The sequence below is a fragment of the Erythrolamprus reginae genome, chromosome 5 (assembly GCF_031021105.1).
Source record: "Erythrolamprus reginae isolate rEryReg1 chromosome 5, rEryReg1.hap1, whole genome shotgun sequence".
Taxonomy (NCBI): domain Eukaryota; kingdom Metazoa; phylum Chordata; class Lepidosauria; order Squamata; family Dipsadidae; genus Erythrolamprus; species Erythrolamprus reginae.
In genome coordinates, this window is record NC_091954.1 from 75895863 (window position 1) to 75907245 (window position 11383).

The 11383-nt window shown below is 37.6% G+C and overlaps 1 protein-coding gene across 1 annotated transcript in view; it reads left to right on the plus strand.

Moving 5' to 3' along the window:
* The window catches only part of RAB6B (RAB6B, member RAS oncogene family), a 53648-nt gene extending 49727 nt beyond the window's left edge, over positions 1-3921 (plus strand). The window contains exon 8 of the mRNA XM_070753177.1: positions 1790-3921. Within this exon, the coding sequence (XP_070609278.1) occupies positions 1790-1854 (65 nt within the window). The 3' untranslated portion in view covers positions 1855-3921. The remainder of the gene's footprint in view (positions 1-1789) is intronic.
* The last annotated feature ends 7462 nt before the right edge of the window (positions 3922-11383 follow it).

An 11383-nucleotide genomic window follows, 5' to 3' on the forward strand; every position in this document is an offset into this window, starting at 1 on the left:
TACAAATGAGATATCAGAAATTGAAAATTTTCTGATCAAGGTTCAGCTCATTCATGTCTCTTTTACACAATATGAATGATGTGATTGGGCTATTCTTTTTTCAATCTAGTTTTTGCAATATTCAGATAATGTACATTTTGCCATTCAGTCCTTATTAAATGAGCTACAAGTAGTCCTTCCCTAACAACTGTTTGTTCAGCAACCTTTTGAAATTATAAGCATGCTGAATTTACAACATATACCCAGAGTTACAGCCATTGTAGAACCCTTGTGGGTCTTTGTAATGAAAATTCAAGTGTTTAACAGTCGGCTGGCTCTTATGATTGAATGCTGCGCTCACCTGCCTGTCTTGTACTCCCATCTTAGCTGCCTGTTCTGCCTGGCCTCGAGCCACCCAAGAACAAAGTAATTAATCAAACACACACACTCAGATTTATAAAAATCAAACAAGGATTGTTCTTTATGTTCAGAAAACTGCAAACCATGAAATTTCAGAGCAATGTGAGTTTAAATAGTCAATAGGTCAGTTAATTACTCCAGTCAGTGCAGGAGCCTTTCAGGCTTACAGCAGCCAGCAATAACTCACAATTGGAATGTCAGAATGTCCAGAAATCCACAGCAAGCACCAAACCACAATTCATCAAACTTTCCTCAATGCTGAACAATAATCTCCCACACAGATCTCTCCAACCCTCCCCTTTTTCAAGGTTGAAGCAGCAGCATCAAGTCTTATCACCTGTGCCCTATAATTTGTTTCTGCATTTGCACAGCTGCTCTTGTCTTCCCAGCATTTTCTGGACCTGAGCATTCAGAATAGGATTCAGATGAACCTCTGGCTGGAGAGCTGACTGACTTCATTCCCCTCTCTGTCTCTCCAGTCCCTTCCTGCTCCCTCTCTCTCTCCCTGTCTCTGCTTCTGGTTCACTGTCTGATTCGTTCTCCAGCCAGATTCGTCCTCCCCCCTGGCCTCTGGAGTGGAAGTGGAGGCCATTTTCGCCCTTCCCAGGTTCCTAGAAAGGTTCTGGAAGTTGGGGAGAGTAAAAAACAGGCCTTCCCCACCCACTCCAGAAGCTGGAAACAGCCTGTTTCCCAACTCCCAGTGGACCCAGAAGGCCTAAAAACCAGTTGGCCAGTGCGGCACAATTGGGCTTGAGCTCGCATGCCCACCGATATGGCTGTGTGTGCCGATGTGGCATGTGTGTCCTAGGTTCACTATCACTGCTATAAGCATTCCTAGCAGTGTTTTAAAATCAGAATTGTCTCTATAGTGCACTTAATAAACTGACAGTGCTTATTTCCAACCCTTCAGAGTTGATGCTGCTGATTAATGCAATAAAGGATGTTCCCAGCTTACAACAGTTTGCTTAGTGACCATTCATAGTCACAACAGCACTGAAAAAGGTGACTTATGACCATTTTTCACACTTATGGCCATTGCAGCACTCCCATGGCAACATAATTTACATTCAGGTGCTTGACAACTGTTTCACATTTCTGACAATTGCAGTGTCTCTGCGTCATGTGGTCAGCTTTTGCAGCCTCTGACCAGCAAAGTTAATGGAGAAACCAGATTCACTTAACAAATAAGGCTGTAAAATGGGGAAGAAAACAAATTTCTGACTTAGCAACCTAAATTATCAGGTCAATTGTGGTCATAAGTCAAGGATTACCTGTTTTTGCTTACTGAAATATGTAGTAAAATCTTGTTCTCTCAAAGAATACAGTTCTTAATATCATAATGACCAAGGGAATAACTTTTTTGCTTATCTCCCTTAACCCTTTTCTTCAGTGATAGACATTAAATTGGACAAACCACAGGAACCACCAGCGAGTGAAGGAGGATGTTCTTGTTAATGCAAAATGCAGGATCTGTCAGCTTCATTTGACACCACGCTTGTTGTGTTGCTTCCTATTGGTTAGCTTCCTCAAAATACAAATTGAGTTATTGGTTGGGGAGGATTTTTTTTCTCTCAATACTTCTCTTGGGTGGGGAGGCTCAACACAAATCAACAGCTGGCTCTAGCCTTTTTCTTTTCTATTTTATTTAGTTGTAATATAATGTACTTTATTAAAAATGCCAAAACAATTCAGAATTTTCCACAAGACACTTTAATCGTGTGTATACAACTTTCAGCCATGGGGACTTTTATCCTTTTTGGGGCACTTTTTTTTTAAATTGTATATTTGTAAAAAATAAAAGTCAAGTCTCCATCAACTTGAGCTAAAATTTACAAAGAAAAACCCCAAGATTATACAGGCTGCCTAATTTCAAAGTTTAACATATTAGCTGTAGCTGCTTCTTGTAGTAACCTAATACTGATCAGTTCACTGAGCATTGCCATTTATACACCAGGGACAGCATAGTCAATCCCGTTGCAACTGTCATAATAGAGGTCTCTGATTCTATAACTATAAGAAGGAGGAAGAGCTATAAATGAAATCTAATCCATGACAGTGGCAGTCTTTCTGCATAGTACAACCCATTCTCGGAACATCTTGGCACACTCTGTGGTGCATGTACAGCTTCCTACATCCTATTTTAATATCAGAAATGGTTTAAACTCTTCACTTATGTCACATAGTCCAAATGTGTGACTTTTTAAAACTTTAATGGAAGCCCTAGAACAAATGTATAATTGAATGTATATGTGGAACCAATAACACTGCTGTCTATTTACAAGCATCATTTGGATCAGGGAACTCGGAGTTACACTTTATTCCCTGCATAAATCACTATAATCAGTAAGAGCGCCATTAAATTTAGGTTGAAAAACATGTAGTTCTCCTTCCCACTCCCCCAAATATCTTTATGCAATGCTTTCAATTGTTAAAAGTAGATTCTTCTAATGAAAAAATTCAAACCAGTTGCCAAATTTCAAACAGGATTGTTAATTAATATAACTTCAAAAATTTACTCTATAAGATCACCATTTTTAACCAACAGGGCTATTCAAGGTGGTTTATTATTATGAGTGATAGTAATTTCTGCATGAACGAACAAAGGTTGAGAGAGAATAAATGGTCCGTCTCCATAAATTTACCTTGGCAATGACGAAGCGATGATGTATGTAATTTTGGTATACATGTGTATGCATGTCTCATAGTGACATAAAACATACATTAACACACACAGCTGTGTAGAGGTGTATGTATACACATCCAAGCACAATATAGATGCTTGGTTTCACCCACTATTACAGTTGAAAATGCAGCCAACAATCATTGTAGAAAATTATAGTTGCTGCAGTGTGTGGGTCTAGAAAGTCTTTGTTAATTGTTGGGGAAAAGTGTGATTTGTCAATGTCTTCAATAAACGAAACTCAGAATACATGTGAAACTAGAAAAAAAAAACTACACAAAGACATATCTCCAGATGTTGTCAATCAATGTGTGATAGTCCATGTAGTCACATTCTGGATGCACTACAGAGAAAGTTACTTTCTGAGATCTCATTTTAGCTGTCACTTCAGCTAAAACTATAGAAAATGTTATAGAAATAACTACAATGTTATAACAAATGTGGGTTTTCCATTATGGAATAGCATTTTTCAATCTCAGTTCTGTACAGTCAAAATATTTCTGTTATATGCTTTGGAAATTACTTCTGCTAACTTGTAGCCTTACCCTATGCACAATTTGGTTTGTCTAATTGTAGTCAAAGCTATTGATCATCTGTCTAAAGTTTTCTTTCCTTCTCAAATCCATTGACCTATTAATTTCCTTGCTGATTCTTCCTGGATATTGTCATTTTGCACAAGCACCTCTGTGACTTCCCTGCCTCGTATATTGCTTCATTCACTTACCGCTAGCAGAAGCAGCTTATTACCTCCACTGCTATTTTCACTTTATGCTTGTCACATTTGTTTTCTGCTTTGTCTTCAGAATTGATTATAAAAATAAGATTCTGGTTTTTAACAGGAATTTTGAGCGCTACCATATTTGATCAGCTATTCCAGGTTTGAATGGTCACATACCATTTTAGTTAGTTGGATGTTACTGCCCTGCAGTCTATGCTGAAAACTGGCAACCAATCAGATCACGTTTTTACTAGCAAGTGAGCAGTCAAATACACAGCAAACCACTGGCCATAACCTAGTACCACCTTGCTCCATTTGTGGTGAAAAATGTATTCCTTTCCCATAAGAGAGACATCATTTCCTTCTCATAGCAAAATAATTTTATATTTTACTCCCTTTACCCTTTTGCTTTTCGATTATTCTGGACGACTAGATGCTGAGAAGCACAATCAATCGGGCTTCCCACCCAATAACCATGTAGGCATCCTTATTCAAATAACCAGAATAAAATATAACTGTTTTTTGCAGTGCTGCTCACCACTGCAAAAATAAAAATTAAAAAAAGGAGGGGGCGACAGTAATTAAAAGACAAGAATATATGGTATTGTCTAATGGTTTTGAGGTGGCTATACTAGGTGGCTATACTGTTCTTTTTGCATTTCACCATTGAAAACCCAAATGTTCTAAATCAAATAGATTATTTGAAGTAGTCCTTCAAATAATCTACTATACATATTGTCTTGTCTTGCTTTCTTTCTCTGGGGTATTTTATGAAAAAAAGATCATTTTTAAAGGTAAAACCAAATTTATTTATTTATTAGATTTGTATGCCGCCCCTCTCCGTAGACTCGGGGCGGCTCACAACACAATAAAACAGTTCATGACAAATCTAATAATTTACAATTTAAAATATTTTTTTTAAAGCCCCATTATTAAGCAGACATACATACAAACAAACAAACAAACATACCATACATAAATTGTATAGGCCCGGGGGAGATATCTCAGTTCTCCCCATGCCTGACGACAAAGGTGGGTTTTGAGGAGTTTACGAAAGGCAAGGAGGGTAGGGGCAGTTCTAATCTCTGGGGGGAGCTGGTTCCAGAGAGTTGGGGCCGTCACAGAGAAGGCTCTTCCCCTGGGGCCCGCCAAACGACATTGTTTAGTTGACGGGACCCAGAGAAGGCCCACTCTGTGGGACCTAATCGGTCGCTGGGATTCGTGCAGCAGAAGGCGGTCTCGGAGATATTCTGGTCCGATGCCATGAAGGGCTTTATAGGTCATAACCAACACTTTGAATTGTGACCGGAAATTGATCAGCAACCAATGCAGACTGCGGAGTGTTGGTGTAACATGGGCATACCTGGGGAAGCCCATGACTGCTCTCGCAGCTGCATTCTGCACGATCTGAAGTTTTCGAACACTTTTCAAAGGTAGCCCCATGTAGAGAGCGTTACAGTAGTCGAACCTCGAGGTGATGAGGGCATGAGTGACTGTGAGCAGTGAGTCCCGGTCCAAATAGGGCCGCAACTGGTGCACCAGGCGAACCTGGGCAAACGCCCCCCTCGCCACAGCTGAAAGATGGTTCTTTAATGTGAGCTGTGGCTCGAGGAGGATGCCCAAGTTACTGAAAACCTGTCAGCCTTGTGAGATAGTTAAGACAAGAAGTACACCTAGATAAACAAATTATAATTATAAGATTACATTATAATCTTGCAAGTTGGAATGTACATTTCTACATTCTCAGCTTTACAGCTCAAGAAACTAGGGAGGTTTCCTTCTGAGTGTTTGCCATGCCCACATACCTGCTAGGGGCAGCTTAGCTGAACATTCACGTAGTTGTAACTCTTCCCCCTACCATTCCCACATACCACTACAAAAAGAGATTAAAAAAATTAAAGGAAGGCAAGTTAGAACATTTTTTAAAAAGGTAGTCATTGTAACTATAGATGTATTAGACTGAATTGATATTGTAGGCATGAATTGACATGCATCTAAATGAAAAATGACATAGCTGAAATGAGTTGGAGATTTTCTAAATGTCTGAGGTTTGATGACATGGCAAAAGTATTTCTGCAAAGCGTAGAAGTCGCAATCGTTAAATAAATCTCAAACACATTGGAAAGCCTCTTCCACAACTAAATAAAATTTACATTTTTAGATACCATAAGCACAAACATAAGTAATCCACAGCAAAATTTGGAGTGAAGAGAACAATTTTTCAATATTGTATCAAAAGAAACTGAACATTTTTTACTTACGAAGAAAATTCAATTATAGTATTTCTTTTCAATATATATATATATATATTAACCCACTACTCTCTAAAGATGTGAAAGAATCAATGTAGAATGCATCAGTTTTACACATTTCTAAGGAACTGAAAAAATATGTGACAAATTAAATAAAACCATGGTGTAATTTATTTTTCTTCTGAAAACTCATCTGAACAGAATAAGAGTAGAGATGGGGCATACATAATAATTTTGAGGCATACATGAGGCATACATAACAATACCAGGGCATAAGGCATTTTGAAGACACCTTGACCTCCAAATCACAATGTATGAAGTACATGAACTGACAGTTTTTTTAAAAGGCGTTATTTGCAAATCAAGGATGCAAACTCATCAGAAGGAATAGTTCAACTGCTTCAACTATAATCTTTAGCAACAATTATGCATAAGTATACACTTAGATCCTTGAGTTAGAAATGTTTATGTTCCTTCTCCAGAAGATCACAAAGATCTAGATATTCAGTTCATTTCCAATAAAATCACAAAAAAATGATTACTGGCCTATGTTGATACGAGGGAGGGTTTGTTAGAAACATAGAAGACTGACGGCAGAAAAAGACCTCATGGTCCATCTAGTCTGCCCTTATACTATTTTCTGTATTTTATCTTAGGATGGATATGTGTTTATCCCAGGCATGTTTAAATTCAGTTACTGTGGATTTATCTACCACGTCTGCTGGAAGTTTGTTCCAAGGATCTACTACTCTTTCAGTAAAATAATATTTTCTCATGTTGCTTTTGATCTTTCCCCCAACTAACCAGATTGTGTCCCCTTGTTCTTGTGTTCACTTTCCTATTAAAAACACTTCCCTCCTGAACCTTATTTAACCCTTTAACATATTTAAATGTTTCGATCATGTCCCCCCTTTTCCTTCTGTCCTCCAGACTATACAGATTGAGTTCATTAAGTCTTTCCTGATACGTTTTATGCTTAAGACCTTCCACCATTCTTGTAGCCCGTCTTTGGACCCGTTCAATTTTGTCAATATCTTTTTGTAGGTGAGGTCTCCAGAACTGAACACAGTATTCCAAATGACACAGTATTCCAAAGGTTGTGTTTGTTTGTTTGTTTGTTTATTTATTAGATTTGTATGCCGCCCCTCTCCGAAGACTCAGGGCGGCTAACAACAATAAAAAGACAATGTAAACAAATCTAATATTAAAAATAATCTAAAAAACCCCCAATTTAAAAAACCAATCATACATACAAGCATACCATGTATAAATTCTATAAGCCTAGGGGGAAGGGAAAAATTTCAATTCCCCCATGCCTGACGACAAAGGTGGGTTTTAAGGAGCTTGTGAAAGGCAAGGAGGGTAGGGACAACTCTGATATCTGGGGGGGAGCTGGTTCCAGAGGGTCAGGGCCGCCACAGATAAGGCTCTTCTCCTGGGTCCCGCCAAACGACATTGTTTAGTCGACGGGACCCAGAGAAGGCCAACTCTGTGGGACCTAACCGGTCTCCAATTCATATAAATACTACACCTTGCTGAAATTTCAGATGTATCTAAGTCTCTCCATAATTTATAATTTACCAGAGATGAGAAATTCCAGACTGCTTCCTCACCCCAATGCTAAGTCATATAATTGAAGTTTTTATAGTTTGGAGGCAAACATAGCTTAAAAGTTTCTTAACTATACACAGCTAATATTTAAAACAATCTGTGCAGACAGACCCAAGCGCTGTTGTATTAGTTCACCCTCAAAGCAATACTCCAGCTGACCATTAGTTTTATGTTTTGAATAAACATAAAACTATGTTTTATAGTTTATTGCTTCAGTATTCATTCTGGTTTCACACAATGATTCATGAAGCATAAAAGTAGTTCAACGTGTATTTCAAATGTCTTCTATGAATGAAATTGGCACTAATTCTCACCGTGCCACGTGGTTTTAAGAAGATGAGGTGGAGCAGTATTTTCATAATTAGAATAGAGTTAGAGAAAGATTTATAATCTTCCCCAAAGATTGCCTTATCAAAAATCAATGTGCAATACATTACTTCATTAATCATAATAGGAATGTCTGAAAAAAGGGATTTTGAATGTTATTGTTTTGAATGTATTGGCTAAAAAAAGCCCCAAATTTCCTGCTGAAAATTTTCTTTTCTGCAGGAAGATATTTTTTTTCTCCCAGACCATTCATTACAGGACCAAACATAGGATGTTTGCTATGTGCATCTTTAAACATACTACTGATATTGTCTTATAAAGAAATAGGCTTCAGATTCTATTTTAGCTTGATGCAAGAGTCTATACTCAGAAGAAAAAATAAGCTCATTCTCCACCTACCAGCATATAACTATCCAACCATTTGGCCTTGTTCATGAGTTTGTTCAAGTTTAAAGTAGTATTCATTAAGCAAATATCTTCCAGGTAGTCAAGACTACAATTTTCAAAAACCCTGGCATTGTCCGTATTAGCAAGATGTAATCACCAAGATGGGATAATTCTGCTCTGCCACATTGCTGAGGCAATGATTATATTTTATTATGTTAATTCGTGAGAACTCCACCCCACCCCATCTTAAATTATCTCTGTCCTTGAGAAGATGGCTTAGGGTAAATTTTGAATTTATCCCTAGTAAAATACAAACTCTTCTCAAAACCTTTTCAAAAATTTGACCTGTTAATCTAATGGTTTACCTAGAATACAATTTCTGTAGTATAATTTATTATTTATTTATTTATTCGATTTTTATGCCGCCCTTCTCCTGAGACTCAGGGCGGCTTACAACATGTTAGCAATAGCACTTTTAAACAGAGCTAGGCTATTGCCCCCAAAATCCGGGTCCTCAATCCTTCTAGTAATAAGTTGTTGGAAAGGCAAAATTGTGCATTTTAAAACTGCACTATTAATGAAAGTTCCTCTAAACTTAGCTGTCTACAGCTACTAATATGAAGACAGACCCACAAAAGACAGGTGTAATTGAGTATCTTGTTAAAAATGTATTTAGTGAGCAAAAAGCCCATTTACTCATATCATTGTGCTCATAGTCAAACCTTTATTATCAAGATGATAAGGAGGCTGGAAGGCAAAACTTTTACAGAACTGGAAAAATCCCAAAGGCCATGATGTAAAATATCAGCGTCCAATCTTTGGGCTTGCCTGGGCTGCATTGAGTGAACAGGAATCGTCTTGGGCTGCATATAAAATATATTATATACTTTATATAAATAACATATTAAAAGCCACAGGTTGGACACACCTGATGTAGAGGATGGAATTGTAAAGTTGGGAGTTGTTCCAGAAGAGTTTTTAAAAAAAAGGATTTAAATTATGAACAGGCAAATTTGAATGGCCTCAGGATAAATTTCCTAAGCAGTTGTTCCATAATGGAACAGAATGCCTCATAAGGTGTGAAGGCAAGCTGCCCTCCCCCAGTGGGCTAACTTCTAGGAAGGCACAGGATGCCATAATTGCCACATCAAAATGAAGCAACAGAGAAAATTTTCTCAATGAGACGACCTCGATTGTTTTGAGATTGCTCCTTTTATTGTATTTCACTTTTCCTGACGTGGTACAGAATAACCAATTCGCGAACGCCACATACATTAAGCCATCCCCCAACTACCATTCACTCATGCGCTGTATAAGGCAACCTCCTCATGACTTCCCTATAGATAATTAATGGAAGCTCCATTCATTGCCTTTTCCTGGATTGTGTGTTTACTGGTGATTAGCAAAGGAATGAGAGTAAGGCATATATTTCCTTATATGGAAGTTAGCTATACATTATCTTCATGCTGTACTGTATATCAAGTTAATTATTTTCCACGTGGTCATGGATTCTGCAGCTTGCTTACTCAGCCTGGACTTTGCTTCCTTTCAATAGAGGAAGAATAAGGTTTATACAGCACCCATTAGGACTAAAACATCACCCTTCAGCAATATTCTATCCCAAAGTTCAGTGCTTATGAACCTAGGATTACAACAAAGGTGGAGCCTTCTTCACAGGACTTTAAACAGGATAGTTGGCCATCTATTAGGTTTGCCATAGTTATAGCTTTCTATACCAGTGGAATGGGAGGGTTCTTTCATACACGTTCAAAAATATTTTATTATCTGTGGAAGTGAAAGCTAAAAACATGGCCAGCGATATTATGCCATCAAGCTAAAATTCTGGGAGTTGTTATTCCAACATATTTGGCTGCAGAAGTTGCAGAAATGTGGTTCTGATAAATATGCACACAGATTATAAATATGTAATTTGTATTAACTGAAAAAGTTCAACATAGCTGAGCTGAAGAGCTTTCAAAATAAGAGTTTCTAGAGCATTCCCCAGAACAATTTACAGAAATCACACAATGGAGAGTCTCCCACTCAAATGACAGTTGAGAAGAAAAAGACTATAGACAAAAAATGAAGAAGAAACAATCTCATTGGACCACCTTTCATTGGAATGGGTAGAATAATCAAACTTTCATTTATTTATTTATTAATTTTATTGGCTGCCCATATTACCACATGGTATCTGTGGGCAGCTTACAATACTGAAAAGATAAAACTGAATACTCCAAAAATAAAATACCTAAAAAATGGGGAGGGAGGAGGATGAGCGGTGGGGGAGATGGGATCTGATATTATCTACCACTCCCAATATGAAGCCCCTCCTTTGGAATCCCAAGCCAACTGGCAGAACAAAGTTTTAAGCTCCTGGTTATAAATGACAATAAAGATAATTAAATATATAAATACATCAGAGTTTATTTTTTAATAAAAACAGCAGCATCTCCATGCAAATGTTCTTAGCACCATTAACAAATCTTTTTTTAAAAATTAAAATGTTGTCTTCAATTGGCAAATACATATTGAGTGGATAAAACTATGGGGAGAGTTTCCTATTGCAATGGGAAGAGATTTTTATTTACTTTTATTCCAGCAATTATTTAAATACAAAAACAGACAGCATACATACGTATTTTTTATAAGATGCTGTTTCCACATACCTTGTGCTTTATAATTCTTTGTAAATTCACATTAATATATACTGTATATAGGGTATTTTTATTACTACATATAGAGCATTTGTATTCACACATGTAATTCCAGCTGTGAAGTTTCTGAAAGATATCCTAATTAATTCAAGAGCCACGAGCCAAACTCCAAAAGAAATATACCAAGAGGATATATTAGGAGCGACATTTCAGCAACACTCTGATGCAGTCAAAACTGAGCCCATGTAGGCTGCATGCCCTCATGACTGATTCCCCCCTTCTCATTGGACATGTCATATATCACATTCTCCAATGAATCAAGTTGGCGGGCTATGAGTCCCACCCCCCCCTT